This window comes from Primulina tabacum, chromosome 4 (assembly GCF_025594145.1).
Source record: "Primulina tabacum isolate GXHZ01 chromosome 4, ASM2559414v2, whole genome shotgun sequence".
Lineage (NCBI taxonomy): Eukaryota > Viridiplantae > Streptophyta > Magnoliopsida > Lamiales > Gesneriaceae > Primulina > Primulina tabacum.
This window is the reverse complement of record NC_134553.1, coordinates 4,063,217-4,080,278: the sequence shown is the minus strand read 5'-3', so window position 1 is coordinate 4,080,278 and position 17,062 is coordinate 4,063,217. Positions and strand designations below refer to the sequence as shown.

General features: G+C 33.7%; 2 protein-coding genes, 1 long non-coding RNA gene and 1 other non-coding gene across 4 annotated transcripts; 3 read left to right on the top strand and 1 right to left on the bottom strand.

Annotated features, from left to right (window-relative positions):
* Window positions 1–413: 413 nt before the first annotated feature.
* On the top strand, window positions 414–486 carry TRNAE-CUC (transfer RNA glutamic acid (anticodon CUC)). Its single transcript has one exon. It is a non-coding gene; the product is annotated as a tRNA-Glu (tRNA).
* A 265-nt stretch (window positions 487–751) lies between these two features.
* On the top strand, window positions 752–2,564 carry LOC142542576 (large ribosomal subunit protein uL5z-like). Its single transcript, XM_075649286.1, has 5 exons — window positions 752–859; window positions 951–1,058; window positions 1,152–1,194; window positions 1,299–1,494; window positions 2,212–2,564. Exons 1-5 carry the CDS (start codon window positions 857–859, stop codon window positions 2,408–2,410), a joined length of 549 nt encoding a protein of 182 aa, XP_075505401.1. The 5' UTR covers window positions 752–856; the 3' UTR covers window positions 2,411–2,564.
* Window positions 2,565–3,839: 1,275 nt separating this feature from the next.
* On the top strand, window positions 3,840–4,694 carry LOC142541451 (uncharacterized). The gene is made up of 2 exons (XR_012819342.1): window positions 3,840–4,324; window positions 4,441–4,694. It is a non-coding gene; the product is annotated as an uncharacterized LOC142541451 (long non-coding RNA).
* A 3,264-nt stretch (window positions 4,695–7,958) lies between these two features.
* Window positions 7,959–14,143, bottom strand: LOC142542575 (uncharacterized). The gene is made up of 6 exons (XM_075649285.1): window positions 13,966–14,143; window positions 11,234–11,450; window positions 10,678–10,751; window positions 10,539–10,602; window positions 10,391–10,447; window positions 7,959–8,523 (listed from the first exon to the last, which is right to left on the bottom strand). The coding sequence occupies exons 1-6, from the start codon at window positions 14,058–14,060 to the stop codon at window positions 8,437–8,439; spliced, it is 594 nt and encodes a 197-aa protein (XP_075505400.1). The 5' UTR covers window positions 14,061–14,143; the 3' UTR covers window positions 7,959–8,436.
* Between the last annotated feature and the right edge of the window lie 2,919 nt (window positions 14,144–17,062).

Here is a 17,062-nt window from a genome sequence, read left to right as displayed (position 1 = left end):
AAATTATACACACATATCGCGTATGCAGAATAACTAGTATCTATTACTATCTATTAAGAATCTCTCTAATAGGGACAAAAAAATTGGTCTGTTTTTTGATTTCTCAATTTAACCCTTTTTTATATCAAAATTACATTTTTTGTTTTTATTTTTTTAAATCTCAAAAAACATTTTTTTATTTTTTTTAAAAATTACAACTATTCAAATAGCATTTTAATCCCTCGATAATTTGTCAAATTTCACTTTACTCCATCGATAATGATAAAAAAAATTATACATATACATCGGTTGTGCAGGATAACTACTATACATCTATTAATCCATAACCCCAACTGCCACGAGCATATCATTTTAATTATTCTTAAAAATGATATTTATAATTTATTTATATATTAAAGCTTTTGAGACGCAAATCCGTTGTAGTCTAGTTGGTTAGGATATTCGGCTCTCACCCGAAAGACCCGGGTTCAAGTCCCGGCAACGGAAATTTAAAGCAAATCTTACGGCTGTGTCATTTTTTAGGGGCATGTTCGTCAAATCATTTTGCTCCCTCTCACCAAGCAAGGGTTCGGTCGACCCTACTCCTGCGGGCACTGCCTGCAGGATCGATCCAACGGCTCGGATTTTTTTGAGTCAATTTTTTTTTTTTTTTACAGGGAGGTGGGCCCGGATCACTCATGTGGAGTGATCCGGGCCGTTCATTGTACGTGCAGGCACTGCCTGCACGGGTAGGTTGAAACAAACCCCAAGGGTAAGTATGGAATAACAAAAACCCTAATTCGCAGATGCACGTGAAAAAAACCTGCAAATCCAGAACCAATTTCCGCTCTCCGCCGCGACCGAGGAGATACTCACAATGGTACATTTTAGTTCTATGAAATTTCTTAGAGCCTCCAACATTTGTCTTCTCTTGTATGTTTTTCGTTTCTTGATCCCTGAGATGGCCGCAGGCTTCAGAGAAGAAGCTTTCCAACCCAATGAGAGAGATCAAAGTTCAGAAGCTCGTCCTCAACATCTCTGTCGGTGAGAGCGGTGATCGCCTTACACGTGCCGCCAAGGTCACACATTTGTCCAGTATTCATTAAAGTTTCATTATATTCTTAATTAAACTTGAAATTGATTAGTTTGAATTTTGATTTGCGTGAATTAAGGTTTTGGAACAGTTGAGTGGCCAAACACCCGTCTTCTCCAAGGGTATTGAATTATCTGCTCTATATTTCACTGTTTCTAATTTGATTTATTTAGTTTTTTTTTTCATTTTCTGAAAAGTGGCATGTTATGTTATTGATGGGAATCAGCGAGGTACACGGTACGCTCATTTGGTATTAGGAGAAACGAGAAGATCGCGTGCTATGTTACTGTTAGGGGTGAGAAGGCTATGCAACTTTTGGAGAGCGGGTTGAAGGTGAAGGAGTATGAGCTGCTGAGACGTAATTTCAGTGAGACTGGATGCTTCGGATTCGGTATTCAGGAGCATATTGACCTTGGTATCAAGTGAGTGTTGTTTCATTTATCTCAAAAATTTGAGGCTGAAATAAATGATTTCCTCTCTTTTTCCTTGTGGATCATCTATGCATCAGTTTTGGTGAGTTATTACCGGAAATGATGATGGTCAGAGAGCTAGATAACTTCTGCACGTTGTCCTTTTATTTACTTATGATTAGTGCATGTATGCCACAGAGCCATTTACCTCGTTTAATTTTATTTTTCCTGTAACTGGGGCCCAGAAGTTTGAAAGCACAGTTAGAGAAGATTGAAGAGTTGAAAATAATGACCTCTTAGACAAGATTGGATGGGTTGATCTTTGCTTGTAAACCAATGAAATTTACTTCTTTTTATTTCATGGTACAGATAATGTTTTGTCTGATGGATTTCATCTGTTTCTTTGATAAGTTTTGACCGAAACCATGTAATTCAACTGTGTGTATTTTTCCTTTGGTGTGGACAAACAATGTCTTATGTACTCAGATGTTCCTCTGTTTTATGTCACTGACTCATGTTCACGGGGAGGTTATAGCCATATCTATCATCTTTGCTTATGTGGCATGTTTAATTTTTTAGTTGCATGAGATTTTGTGGCCTAGAACATTGATTATGTATGAAGTTTTTGATGACAACTCGTCTTTTGCTATGTTTTTTTATTCACTTGCTGTTGGTTCAAATTGACTTCAAGAGTTTGCTACTCAGTTTTATCCATGACTATCATTGCAGGTACGACCCTTCAACTGGCATCTATGGTATGGACTTCTATGTTGTTCTAGAACGCCCAGGATACCGTGTGGGTCGCCGTCGAAGGTGTAAATCTCGTGTTGGAATTCAGCATAGGGTTACAAAGGAAGACTCAATGAAATGGTTCCAGGTGAAATACGAGGGGGTGATCCTCAACAAAGCCTCGAACGTTGCAGCTTAGAAAATTTATATGGGTTTTGAAAGTCTGATATTTACTTCTAGTGTTTGTGGTTTTTTCAAAATTATTTTCTGTGGTGGTGTGTAGCCTAATTTCGGGGATCGTTTAATTTCAATTGCAACGTTCTGAAAATTAAGTCCATTTTTGTTTGCTGTGATTTTCATTTTTGTTTAATTCATTCTCTTGATATCCATTTCACCCGTACCTTCCAACTGGATTATTCTTTTTAACATATTAATTCAATCAACAATTTTTTCTCATTCACTTTATATGGTTTGAACTACACTTTCTTGAACAGGATGTTCTTCGGCAGCCCAAACACTCCCTAAAATTGCTACCCACTTGGTTGGGTCATAAGCGCCCATTGATCCAAGATTTGAAAGTGGTTTACAAAGGTTTCATGTCAGTTTTTTGTATATACAGGTTTAATTCTCCTCATTTTTCCATCCTCAATTTCGTAACCATAACTTTTTTTTACTGCACAGTCTAGCCAATACTGAAAATTCCAATTCAATAGGTTCGAACAAATGTGCCAAAATATGCCGAATTGTGGGATTTGCTACTATTGACCACAAGATTCTTCGAACTTTGATTGGCCACCGCCCGGACATTTCGCTAACCGCGGGACCTATAATTTCCAAAACCGACAATTATTATAAGATAGTATGAACTCCTACAATTCGAGAAGTCAAACAACAGCAGTTGACACGAAACTAACACTATAAATTGTTGACATTAAATAAAAAGCATATTGCGTTATTTGTCTTGCGATTATATGATTTTTGAAGGGATGTTAGTCTGCTAACCAAACTTAAATTATAGCACTGTCAATTGTGAAATCCCCACAGGATTCCCATATGATTAACTACAGCAAGACCAAGTTACCAGTACCAGTAGCAGTTCCAAAGGTTCCCGGACTTCAAATCAACTTCTTCTGTGTTTATATAGTAGTATTTCATGTTAATTAAGATTGATTCCAAGTTCACCTAATAATATAGATATTTGAAATCCATTCTATTTTGTGTAATTAATGTGTAAATAAGTAAGATATGTATTTAAGATTTCATCTATTGTTTCATTGTTAACAATAAAACTATAATTTTGATTAATAGATTTTAAATTCATCGACCTAATGTAACTTTAGAGTATCATCTTAAGAGTGCATCTAAAGATAAATATATATCAATACATGTGGGGTGTTTAATTTTTTGTGTGGGCTTGACATGTGAGGAGAAGTATTCATTTTAATAATCGAACTTAGGAACTGGTGAAATTTCTCCGTATATATGATGCGTCTTACATGTAACAATTAAGGTAATAACACCAAGATTGATGTGCATCATACCCTACCAAAAATGATCTCATATTCATGTTAAATCAACTTTTATAAAGACGAAGCACAAAGTTAGCCCAATAAAAAACATCACATGTATCTCCAATCTCAACACATGAAAAATCATCAAATGTTGATTCAAAATCATGCTATCCATGTCCACTCCATGATTGCAAAAATCCAGAAATGTCTCCATCAAACTACTCTTTTATATTCATTCCAAGATTCCCAACTAGTTATAATTCAAATAACTTCATTAAATTATATATTCTACATATCCTACAAGGTATGATCAAAGTCAGATGTCTGTCTCTGAAATCTCATCCCGGGCTCAAATCTTGGTCAATTCCTCGCAGAGGATTCAATTGGTGTCCAAATCTGTATCAGAAAGACTGCTTTCCAAGTTTTATGATGTTTCAGAATTCAACTTTGATTACACACAAAGTGGGCTGTGGTCTCCTCCCGTGCGAAGAAGCGCCTTTCTAACCTCGCCAGGTCGGATTTTCAGTGAACAAGATATGGTGGTTAAGCTAAGAAGAGCCCTGGAAGTTCATCAGAGACGAAGATCTAGGCTTTCTTTTAATGTCAGTATACGCTTGATTTCTTTTTTCTTTGTTTTCTTCAATAAAAAATGCAAGAAAAGTAATTGGAGAAAATGGTGTTATATTAATGTGAAATGGATTCTTGCCACTTTGCGCAGGCATGCTTGTGTTCTCCAAAGAGATGCTGATGAAAAAGAAGGCGGGTATACATAATTCTATCTATATTCTGCGTACACTAGCCAGATTTAAGTTGATGGGAATGAAAATGTGCTCTTCTGCACTTAACTTGTGTCCAGAAAATTGAGAAAATATCATTGTGTTTGTGGAAGCATTTATGCTGAATGTTGTGGTCAAGCCATAGGTTAATTCGAAACAAGAAACAAAAAAAAAAACCCAGAAAGTTTAGATCATACGTACATTGTCCAGTTTTAATGCATTAATGATCCATGTGAATTGGTCCCTACCAATTATATTAGTATTCTGCTTGGAATGTGGAATCTAGTCAATCTGTGATCCATCGACAAACCAGGATGTGGCCCAAAGGAACAATATAAATTCCAATGTAGAAGAAATCACTTTTTCAGGTGGGGTGGAGAAAAACTTACGGTATACATATTTTTTCGAACCTGTACTTAAGATGTATCCTTTTCTTTCTTATGCAAGGGGCTGTTAGCCAAGCTCGCCTTTCGGCCTCCGCCAAGTCACCCTCACCTTGCTAATACCGTAGAAAAATTTTGACACATGCTCATATGTTTCTAAGCTAAAGCCGCAATGAATTCTTCTAGCAGTATGAATTAATCACAATTTTGAAACGAACTTGTATCAATCCTTGCATCAAAACTATCTAAGTTGTGATTAAAATTCTCTTAACTGGCAAGAATCTGGCCTGCAGTAATCCGAACAAACTTTACAGATGTGTCCTTTTTGCATAGCCTTGCCTTTAACCAAAAGGACTGATGATCCCACCACCACCACCACCACCACCACCACCCCTCCTCGCAGGGGCGTTCTCTCTGCACTTGGACCAAAGTTTATATGTTTCTGTCATGTCATTTTCTAGCAGAAATTTCAAAATTGGCAAACAAAACCCATGTCTTATTTCAGATATCACATCGATAGAATTACCTATGAATGGCGTCATGGTGATTTCCTACACATATTTCAAGAAAATAACAATTACATTCCCTGGTTTGTTCGACCAAATGACCCACTGTTAAAATTGAATGCGGACCCTACATTACACTACAGCTCGTCTTTAGTTATCCTGTTTGCGTACAATCGATTTTCACATTTCTAATGTTTGATGTATCATATTATTTATATATCTATCAATCATTTATTTATTAATCAAATCATTGAATTAAAATTACACTATTACCTTTAATAGATAATATTATAAATATTTTATTAATGACAGAACAAAATTTTTTTCTTTTTTTACGATTTTGATGAGAATGAGATAAACTGTCATTGAGTTGAAAGATTTGCGGATCGTAGGTAGAGAAGAAGCAGAAGAAAAAAAATGTTTGTTGAAAAAAGTTTCACCAAAAATAATTATTATTAATTGTTCTAAGTTAATACATAGTATATGGATACGAGGTGTTCGCACAATTTAAACATGAGATTACATCAACGTGGGAACTCTATCAACTTTATATTATTTTTCATAGGCTTAATTTGATGTTAATATAATATTTAGACGGTGGGCATAAATCCAAGAAATTGGTAAGTACTCTGTCCGGCGGCACCGGCCGTGATTGTCCCCACATAAATTAGCTCTGACCCGGCGTTTCATATAACAAAAGTCCCATAAAATCGATAATGTTTGTTCCCCCATTCACACATTATTACATGTTCATTTTTCAAGCTGAAACAATATTATATTACATTATGTTATCAGATTCAAATTTATAGAAAGTATTTTAGTTTCTTCACCATTTGCAAATTTTAAGAACCAATTCTCAATATCATTACCAAATAGAAATAAGAGTAGGTATCTTGTGAGACGGTCTCACGAATCTTTATCTGTGAGACGGGTCAACCCTATCGATATTCACAATAAAAAATAATATTTTTTATGGATGACCCAAATAAGAAATCTGTCTCACAAAATACGAATATATATAATCTTTACAAAACTGTTATGATCTAATTAATCTTACATCAATAAAATCAAATTAAAAATATCCTTACTAAGTCATGAAATAAAATAAAGTGAAACAATCATATCTTATGTATACAAAAATATAAGACAAAATTATATGTTGGAAATCGTATAAAAATTATAAAAAAAATAATAATTTAAACTCATCTCCAACATGATTGAACTGAATTTTAAACATCAACGAGATATTTTTTTAAAAAAAACTAATTTAAATATTGGTCTAAAGATCCATGACTATGTGTTCTCCACTATTCAGCACTTTGGTCGTTGACTTGGCTAAACCTTGGGAATGGTACATTTAATGTAAATGTGTCCGAAAACATGGCATGATCACTAAACACATTCCCAATATTCAAATGTAAGAAAACACTACTTTGACCTCTTCAAGTACCCAACGCGTCCTACTGAATTTTCCTTCTAATAATATATAAGTGTGCAAATACATCGTCTCCGCCTCAGACTCAAATCAAATCCTCATTCGGAAAAATAAAGGCTTCTCTTGATTATCGTCTCCGCCTGGGAATCCATATTTTATAAAACTATTGATTTGTAAACCTTAAATGGCTCGAAAAAGATTGAGTTTCTTGGTTTTCTTGATCATTTTTTCTACTTTCAGTTCGTCGTTGCATGGGCGAAAGGTTTTGATGGAAGTGACGCGAGATAAGGTTCCATCTCCAGCAGACATGTTGTATCTTCCGGCGCTGCCGAAGGGCCGGGTTCGGGCGTCAACGCCCAGCAAGAAAGGTCACGCTGTTTCTGTTGATGAAAAGCTCATTGCTCGCCCTCTCGCCTACATGGACCACATTCTCCGATCGGTCCCAAGCCCCGGGGCAGGCCACTAGCCTTGCACAATTTTCCAATTTCCTGCTGCCATCTTATTCATTTTTTCAAAAATTTCCAGTTTCCACCATAATTTTGGATTCTTTGGTTGATGATTATGAGTTCAAAGGCTTAATTTGACAGGCGAGGCGACAATTAATCTGTAAAAACGGACGTGAGTGCATATACATAGTTCATGATCTGTACATGTGAGTTTACCAGTAAACCAATTTTATTTTTTCAATTTTTGGGATCAATTATGAAATTGTGTTCCCTATGCTTGCACGTCTAACTAATACTTGACGCTCCAGATGTTCGTTTTTTATCTCACGTCAGTGACATAAAATTCATGGGAGTTGCGTATATGATCTTAGACAATCTTCTTCTCTTGAACTAGTTTTTGACGTTAAATTATGTTAAAATTTAAATATTAACATGTAATATAATTTCAGTATATATAGGCATGTAGATATTCCTATAAGTAATATGATAGTTGTTCGTATTTTACACAAGATTTATAACTAAAATATATAAAAATTTATTTATTTACCTTATTCTTCTTAATTATTATTGGGATAGGACATTTTCTAAGTTTTGGCTATACTACACAAGTAGTGTTACTCTCGATACACAATTATACACGATATTCACGTGAACATCTAAATCTTTTTTAAAAAATTGAAATATCCCACATGTTTAATTGAATTCCGATGTTCACGTGAACATTTTGTTCAACACTCCGGTATAAAAAGGAATGACCCCATTTTCTATTTACAATATAGAACCCGATATGCAGTTAACCACGTAGTCGTGGAAGCTAGGGGTCAGCATTCGGGTCTGCTGTTTCAGGATCCGATCCCATGTGATTGGAGTTGAGTAATTGGAGTGAACTTTGGTCAAACAGTTTCTTAAAGTACTAACATTTGTAACCATCACCAAAATTTCCTCTGCACAAGGTCTAAATCATACTTGATCCGTCAAAGGAGAAACTATACGTGTGACGTTACAAATATGAGCACGGCTCGAACTTGGTCCAGAATTTACATGTATAGAACGAGCATAGCTTTTTCAGTATGTCACAGACAGGCCGCAGGTAGCAAGCTGGGAATGTAATCCTTCCAAATAAATATGGAAAACTCGCTTCCTCGACTTGTCGTCATAAGTGAGGACCTCATTTCCACAATACGTTGCTACAGATGTGTAAATGATGCTTCAACGGTAGGAAGAACATATTTAATTGTATTGGTGTATGTAATGCCTGAAATAAATAACACAATTTGTTGATTTAGTAATGTAAGATTACTAAATAATTAATGATTTTTAAAGAATGAAATATGACATATGTTAGTCATATGAAGTCCAAATGATTTGAAATTTGGATATAACGTAGAGAACTCAAAGATATAGAAGTTTTATGTTTTGAGTTTTGGAAAATTTGATCGTTTGACTGGTTCAAAGGGATATATTGGTGTTAAAATGTTAAATATTATATATTATATTATATTTTATTAATATAATATAATATAAAATAAAATAAAAAATGGATAAAGATGCACTTACGTGAGAAGTTGCAATTATCAGAAAGTTTCAACGAGAACAGAGAAAGAGAGAAGAAAGAAATAATACAGTTTTGAATTTTCTTTTCAATCGTGCGACTTATCGGTTTATCCAATCGACGAACCGACTTCAGTTTTGGGATCGTTGACACGAGGTCTTCGATTTAAGTTATAAATTTTATAGTTTTGGTGATATTTGAAATTCGTCGATTTCTGGAATAAATCCGATAAATTGTGAAATCATAAAGAAATTGAAGATTGTTGAATAGTGTATGATTTTAACGAAGTAGAGAAGATTATTGTGTTGTTGTTTTGAATTATTCCTAATTTATTATAATTAGGGATTTTAATCGTTGAATTGAGATTGGAGAGTTGTTTGTTAGTTGTTATTAAATCTGATTGTATATTCTGAGTCTACGAAGTATAGGCTACACGTTGATATAAAGTTTTCGCAATTTGACGGATGTTGTAAAATAGCCTATTATTTGATGTTAAATTAATTAGGGTGTATTTGATGGTAGTATTGTGAATTAAATACACTAGAATATTAAATTGTTGAACAATAAGAATTTATAATCGAGTTTTATAATTTTATTGAATTCATTGTTGTTGGGCTATTTGATGTTATATATTGAGGCTATTATGATTGTGTTGATACGGTGACAATGATCTGATAATTATTGTTGAATTATTTAGATACATCACAAGCCTCGGGATCAAAGAAATAGCCAGATTATTTATATACTCGATAATCAGGTACGTGTTGACGTACGAGCATATGTTGTTATTGTTTAGTATTGATGAATACTATTGCGTTGAACGATGATAAATCACCGGAATTTGGTGATTTGGTATTATATTTGTTGTTGTTTATTATTGTTGATATTGTTGACTATCGCTGTTGGGAGACGTCTCGTTGATGTTGTTACGTTGATGTTGTTCGTTCAACGATATTGCTGTCGCCGGTATTGGGGTACGACGTATCGTTGATGTTATTCGTTCGACGATATTGCTGTCGCCGGTGTTGGGGTGCGAAGTATCGTCGATGTTGTTGTTCGTTCGACGATATTGCTGTCGCCGGAGTTGGGGTGCGACGTATCGTCGATGTTATTGTTGCAGTGTGATGTTGTTGAGGTTGTTGATGGCTGATTGTCTAGAAACGGCAAATGGGGTATTTCTGTTATCATTTCAGTTATATCTTATGTTGTTAATATAACTGTTATGTATTGCGATGATGATTGTTGTATATGCTCACCTTTTGGGGGTTATTTCTGTTGGACAGGTTACAGGACTATGCTGTGAGACAGGATAGTGGTGAAGGACTAGGTGTGTCTAGTCAAACAGTCATGTAGTTGATAGTAGATAGAGACAGTATAGCTTATTGTCTTACTTGAGTTGTATGTGTGTATTTATTATACTGTTTCTGCTGCATTGACGTAGATAGTGTGGTGATTGCACTATTTTGTCGTATATGCATTATATTATTACGTCGTGGAAAAGAAAATTTTTATGCATATGACGTCACATGTTGTATGATTACGTGGCGAGGTTTGGGGCGCCATAGTGTACCAAGTGCAGTCTTGTTTGTATCAGGCTGGAAACTTCAGTTTCACGTTGTTTTTCCAGCTGCAATAACGTAGTGCAATCTCTTTAATGATGGGTATAATTTAGATGCTACTGAGGCCTGAGAGCTAAATTTTCGAGAGAGGGTCATCACCTGATGAAGTAAAAGTAGAAAAAGTCTGCATATAGAGCTGTTTGGAGAAGCCCAGAGACGCAGGCTGGCAAAAGAAGAAAGATTGCCATAATCAGCGCAAATCAAAGAGTCATCCAACAGATTCATAACAGTGACTTACAAATCCATCGACTGAAATGCTGCTCTGTGAAGTAGCGGTGTACCCAGTTCAGGATGTAAAATGCTCGATAGGCGCTGTGCAGCAAAATGTTAAAGGGTTCCAGCAAAAGGATACCCAGTTCAGGATGTAAAATCCATCGACAAAATGACAAATAAATGAATGTTTTTTGATCGAGTATAGAGACATGTAACATCTGGCTGGTCAACGACCAATGAAGAGTAATAAGATTTGCAAAACTTTGAACTTTCAACACCATTTTTCAGCTAAGCGGGGTGAAAATCTCAAACCATGGTCAAAGACCAAAGATTCTTTACGATTTATGAAATTGTCAGGCCATGAGCATGACATGTTGGCGATCAATTTCAATGACAGGAGTGGACAAGTGTGAAATCAAGGATCAGAAGACATGAAATTAGGCAATTCTCATAGATGTAAACATAGCTTAGTAAGGCAATTATTTACAAAGCATATGCTAAATACCACAATCAGCAAAAGTCATTTACTTCAAACAAAATCAAATAATCAAGATTTGAAAACGAAACGGAGATGATCTAACCTCTTGAAACGTGAAGTTCTCATGAACAAGAAGTGCCAAGAGAAAACAGAATACAAGTAAATAATGCCTAAAGGTGTGAAAACAGAATACAAGTAAATAATGCCTAAAGGTGTCAAGCTCACTGTCATAGGAACGCCGCACAACGTGGTGAAACCGCATGCAATATAGTATTGCCAAAGAGCTTCCCACGAAACCAGCTTCATCACAGTGTTGTACACTGAAATAAAGTCAGTAAACAAATCCAGATACCGAGCCAAGAACACAATTGTATACAGTTCCTACGTCCTAAATCAAATCCCTGGGAGCATAAATGACCATTAGTTTCACAGCATCTCATATTAAAGATAAGTACTATCAAAGTCACAATACACAATACATCACAATTTAAAGTCTCGCCAGTTCAAGGAACAAATGCACACTATATAACCGTGACTGCATGCATGCATTGTTTCTTACCATAAAGATATCTATACACATAAATATCACAAAATTAAACAACCTAAGACAAAAATGTGATCTTTAGCTTTTTTTTCAAATGGCGATTTAGGGCGAGTTTTTTTTTTTTTAATGTAACCCATGAACTGCCTACATTTTTAATCGAGAGACAACATAAACTGAGAGTAATGGATCTCAACAGGAATGCAATTTTTTTTTGATTTCACATGACCATATGAGGAATACAAAAAATTGCCTCATGTAACCGATTCTTGATCACATCAACAGGTAAGACTGAATAGAAACGTGTTAATACTTGTATCGATGGATAACTATGACAGTAACTCGGAATTTATAAACCAAAATAATGCCAGTCAATTCGTGCTGCTCGACGAAAGGAGAAACATAAAAATGAGCAAGGAAGAAAATCCTTGGACACATGAAGAAAAACAATTATTGTGACATAATACAGAGACAAAACACTCGATAAAACAAAAATAAGAAAGAACAAAAACGTGATTGAGAATTTGAGATAGAAAGAAACTAAAACAAAACAGGATATCATTCAAAAGTTCACCTTCTAGCAGAGCTTATAAAATTCTAGGTCTGGTGTACTCAGATCTATGTAGGCTGATGTCATTGTTGCTTGGAGGATTTGATGGTGCTTCTGTTCTATGGTTTGATGATGTTTCTGTTTTATGTAGATGACATGTTGGTTGTTAGCAAATATGCTTCTGAAATCAAAGGCCTAAAGAAGCAACTGAGCATAATATTTTCTATGAAAGACTTGAGGACAGCAAAAAGAATTATTGGCATGGAAATCCATCTTGACAGATCTGCAGGAGAAGTATATTGAGAAGGTACTTTAGAGGTTCAACATAAACCGGGCCAAAGCGGTTGAATGTTCTCTTGCCAACCACTTCAAGTTGAACTCAAAACAGAGTCCTGTTACGGATGATGAAAAAGAAGAAATGAAAAGTGTACCATATGCTTCAGCAGTTGAAAGTCTGATTTATGTCATGGTATGTATTCGGTCAGATTTAGTTCATTCTGTAGGTGTAGTGAGTAGATTCCTTTCAAAACCGAGAAATGAACATTGGACTGCAGTAAAATGGATATTCAAATATCTACGGGGCATCTCTAAACATAGATTGAGTTTTTGAGGATCTAGACTTGAGCTTGTAGGCTACACATAAACAGACATGGCATGAAACATCAGGATACCTGATTACATTTACAGGTGGAGCTGTCATGACAGTCAAAGTTAGCAAAAGTGTGTAGCATTATCAACCACTGAAGCGGAATTCAAATCGACAACTGAGGCATGCAAGGAGTTGTTATGGATGAAAGGGTTTTTTGAGGAATTAAGTTTTGTACAAGATCAATACAAGTTGTTATGTGTCCATCAAAGTGCAATTCATATTGGAAAGAATCCTTCAATGCATTCAAGATCAAAGCATATTGATGTTCATTATCATTGGATACAGGATGTATTGGAGAAGAAGTTGCTAAAGTTTGAGAAGATTCACATAGATGAAAACAGATCTGATATGATGCCAAGGCATTGCCGAAATGGAAGTTGGAATATTGCAGAGCTATTGCAGGTCTGATCGAATTCACAAAACGCACTTGAAGAGAAGAATTGCTAATATTCAAGCCACTTTTGTAGAATTCAGCAACACGCTTTGACAAATAATTAACACATAGTTTGAGTTAAACAAAAGTGGTTGGTTTTATTATGTAAGCGATGACGTTTTATTTTTTGTTCTCTTTCATAAACTTCACATCGTTTTTCATATCAAAATGACAAAAAAATACAAAATCTTCTCTTCTATAATCACAAGTGTAGAAGTGAAAAAGAGTGATTAGTGTGAGATTTTTATCTTTGGAAGAAATAGAGAAAATGAATGATAAAATCAGAATATATTTTCAATTATCTTGTCTCTTTTGTTATCAATAAAAAAACAATCTTATGAGACATCTAGAGGGGTCATAGACCTAGTTTAAGGTGAACTACAATAAATATTGATGTTCGTTTTATTCAAATATTGATATTCATTTTATTAAATTGTTGATATTATTTGTGATGTTTCTTTGCAACGTTACCTAGAGTATTTCTTGGTATTTCAACACGTACTACTAGACAAAGCAGAACCCAGCAGCACCACGGAGCGAAACCAAAATCCATTATCGCATTGCCGATTAATCAACTCATAATAACTAGAACATAAACCCTAACACATAAACCAATTTTCAAATCAGATTGTGCCAATAACAAAGAACTTAAACAGAAATACCATCCCGAGCACGATTTGGTGGCATAGATTTTGAGGAGGACGACCAAAATACTTATCAAGTGCATCATCTCACCAGAAAATCTAAACACATTCATGGCTGCTAAATCTCCAGCAAATCTGACAATAACGTAAGTTTCCTGATTCCTTCGCCGTGCAGAATTAGAAAATGGGAGAAGTTCGAAGGGGGTAATTTTTTTTTTAAGAAATGTACCTTTCTTTAAAAAAAGAGTTACCGAGATTATTTAACCAATTTTTGCAAGTTCGAAGTTGATCAGAGGGCCGTGTTTTCGGGATTTAAATTTAAAAACAAAATGCAAAAACGGGGAATTAAATTATATTATACGGGATGGGAGCTGGGGTGGAAGTCCGAAACCGCTTTATGGGCTTGAGTCCGTAAAACGAGCCACGTTTATCCCAAATCGACATTATTCAATTTATTTTATTATCATGCGAATAGACTTATTTTACTAATTATTTTTTTACCTTATTTTTTTTTATGAAATGGTTTCGTTGATCAATTTTGTAAGACAGATCTTCAATTCGATTAAATTTATGAAAAGATAGATGTGATTCTTTATATAAATATGAATTATGTCAATCTTTTTCATAATATAGATCGGTAGAACAGTCACAAGAAATTTGTTATTTATCTTTTGTTGAGAAGATAATGTTCTGAACCGAACCATAGATCTAATTAATTAATTTCATGAATATCTCAGAATACCATTATTATTAGGCAAAAACTTGTGTGTGATGGTCTCACGGGTCGTATTTTGTGAGACGAATCTCTTATTTAGGTCATCCATGAAAAATATTACTTTTTATACTAAGTATATTATTTTTTATTGTTAATATCGGTATGATTGACCCATCTCACAGATAAAGTTTCGTGAGACCACCTCATAAGAGACATTGTCTTATTATTATTATTACATATAAAGATGAATGAAAGTTATCAAAATCATTATAACGCAAATAAAGTAGTTGATAAACAATAAGCGGAACTTTCATTTTCTAGGGGATACGTTTTCCACAAGTAAAATTGGGAATGGAAATTTAAATGTAAGGAGTTGGGCTTTGTTTATTGAGTGTGCTATTTATGTCACTTAGTGAACCATGAAAGATTGATCATTATGTTTCATGTACAACAATTTCACGAATATAGATTCGTGAGTCGATCGATTCTATAGTTATAGTAAATGTTAATATTTTTTACTCAATTTAATATTATTACATAATATACTTTTTACATGAACATAGTATTTTTTTTACTCAAAAAAACTTATTTTACATAATATCTATTAATAACACAACTAACAAAAAATGATAATTCGAAAATTAATATTTTAGATATAAAAAATAATATTTTCGTTGATCAGATGTTTTTCATTTAAATCATCGTATATTACAATATTAATTCAAAACATCACTGGAAAAAAAATGATATTATTGCAGTGAAAAATAATAATATTTTAGACATAAAAATTAAAATTTTCATGTATTTGATCGGATCGGGTTGGATATCCATCTAATAATTTTTTTTTTGGTGAGATTGTCTCATTTAAGTTGGATGAATGTTAAAAGCTGGACCAAAATTATTTTTTTGTGAATTATATATTATTGGAACCAAAATTAAATAATTATAAATTTCAGTTTCTTTTTAATTAATATGAATAACTGTACTCTTATTATATTGAGTCGTTGCTTGAAATGCAGCGACGATTGATTATTTTTTAAAAAGGAAAAAAAATAGAAAGATTATTCTTTTTAGGCCAAGACGTTAATAGCGAGATCCCGAATCAATTTATTGGTCTTATGTTATATCTCAATATCGAAGATGATACCTTGTAGATCCGCTCTTTTTCTTATTCAAAGATCAGATTCCAATTTTCGATCAACTACAAGTAAATCGATAGGACATACAGGAACACGTATTTAAATTTTCGTATGAAAAAAAATAATAACAATAATTAATTCTTTTAGGCAATGACAAGGAGAAGTGTGGAAGTTTTGTGAGAATACGACAGAGTGCGAACTTGCGAACCAAATCGTACGTCCTGGGTGGCATCGTCATATGGAAGCTTTGACCATTTAAACTCTACCCACAAATATTAAAATAGGTTTCTTCTAAAATAGTGTCATGAATCTTTATCTGTGACGGATCAATTCTACGATATTCACAATAAAAAATAATATTCTTAACAACTCTTAACATAAAAAGTAATACTTTTTTCATGGATGGCCTAAATAAGATATCTTTATCACAAAATATAACTCGTGAGACCGTCTCACACAAGTTTTTATCAAATATTAATTAAGTCGACCATTGAAGTTTCCTTTCATTTGGCTATTTTTGCATATATTAATATTACTAATTCCAAACTTTATAATTTAAAACTCCTCCTTTTTTATTATAGAAATATACATTTAATAATTTATCATAATTAAAATATAGGAAATTTGTCAAAAGATAAAAATCTTTATTCGCATCAAACTCGAGTGGGTTGTTAATGATAACTAACATATAACTCAATTTTTTTTATTACATTTTCTTCAATAATTTAGTACACATCTTACTTGAAAAATAAAATAAGGAAAAAAAAAAGAATATGTGCATACTATGGTATTTTAAGCATGTTTTGGCGTATCCATATCACAATATCCAACTAATCCAATAATTCATATTATAATAAATTTGTTGTAATTTTTAAAAATCTCAATTTCAATCTCCTAAATTGATAAATATGTCTCTTGTCCAACCTCACTTCTCGTTAAAATGAGTCATATTATGTTATACCATATATATATTTTTATACAAAATGTTCATGCGAACATCTGAATTCAAACGAAATAACAATGATTCAGTGATATTTTTTTTTTGTTTTGAATTCAGATGTACACTCGAATGACTTGCACAAAATACACAATAATATAACATTGACACAAAACTCATTGAAATCCTTTGTGTCATATCTTTACCTTTGCGTTTAGTAAAAACACAAAAATATGAAAAAAATTGAATCTTGAAATAAGAATTACTACGGACGCACACATTTTTGTTGATGGAAGAACGTAGATGGAGTGATAAATAGACTAG

Bases quoted from the DNA above. Each gene is read 5' to 3' on its own strand.
- LOC142542575 (XM_075649285.1), bottom strand. From the start codon at position 14,060: ATGAATGTGTTTAGATTTTCTGGTGAGATGATGCACTTGATAAGTATT. The intron at 10,752-11,233 runs GTTAGATCATCT...TTTGCTGCACAG, and splicing joins AGAACTTCACGTTTCAAGAG to CGCCTATCGAGCATTTTACA. The intron at 10,448-10,538 runs GTGATGACCCTC...ACGTTATTGCAG, and splicing joins TTCTACTTTTACTTCATCAG to CTGGAAAAACAACGTGAAAC.
- LOC142542576 (XM_075649286.1), top strand. The intron at 1,195-1,298 runs GTATTGAATTAT...GATGGGAATCAG, and splicing joins AACACCCGTCTTCTCCAAGG to CGAGGTACACGGTACGCTCA. The intron at 1,495-2,211 runs GTGAGTGTTGTT...CTATCATTGCAG, and splicing joins CATATTGACCTTGGTATCAA to GTACGACCCTTCAACTGGCA.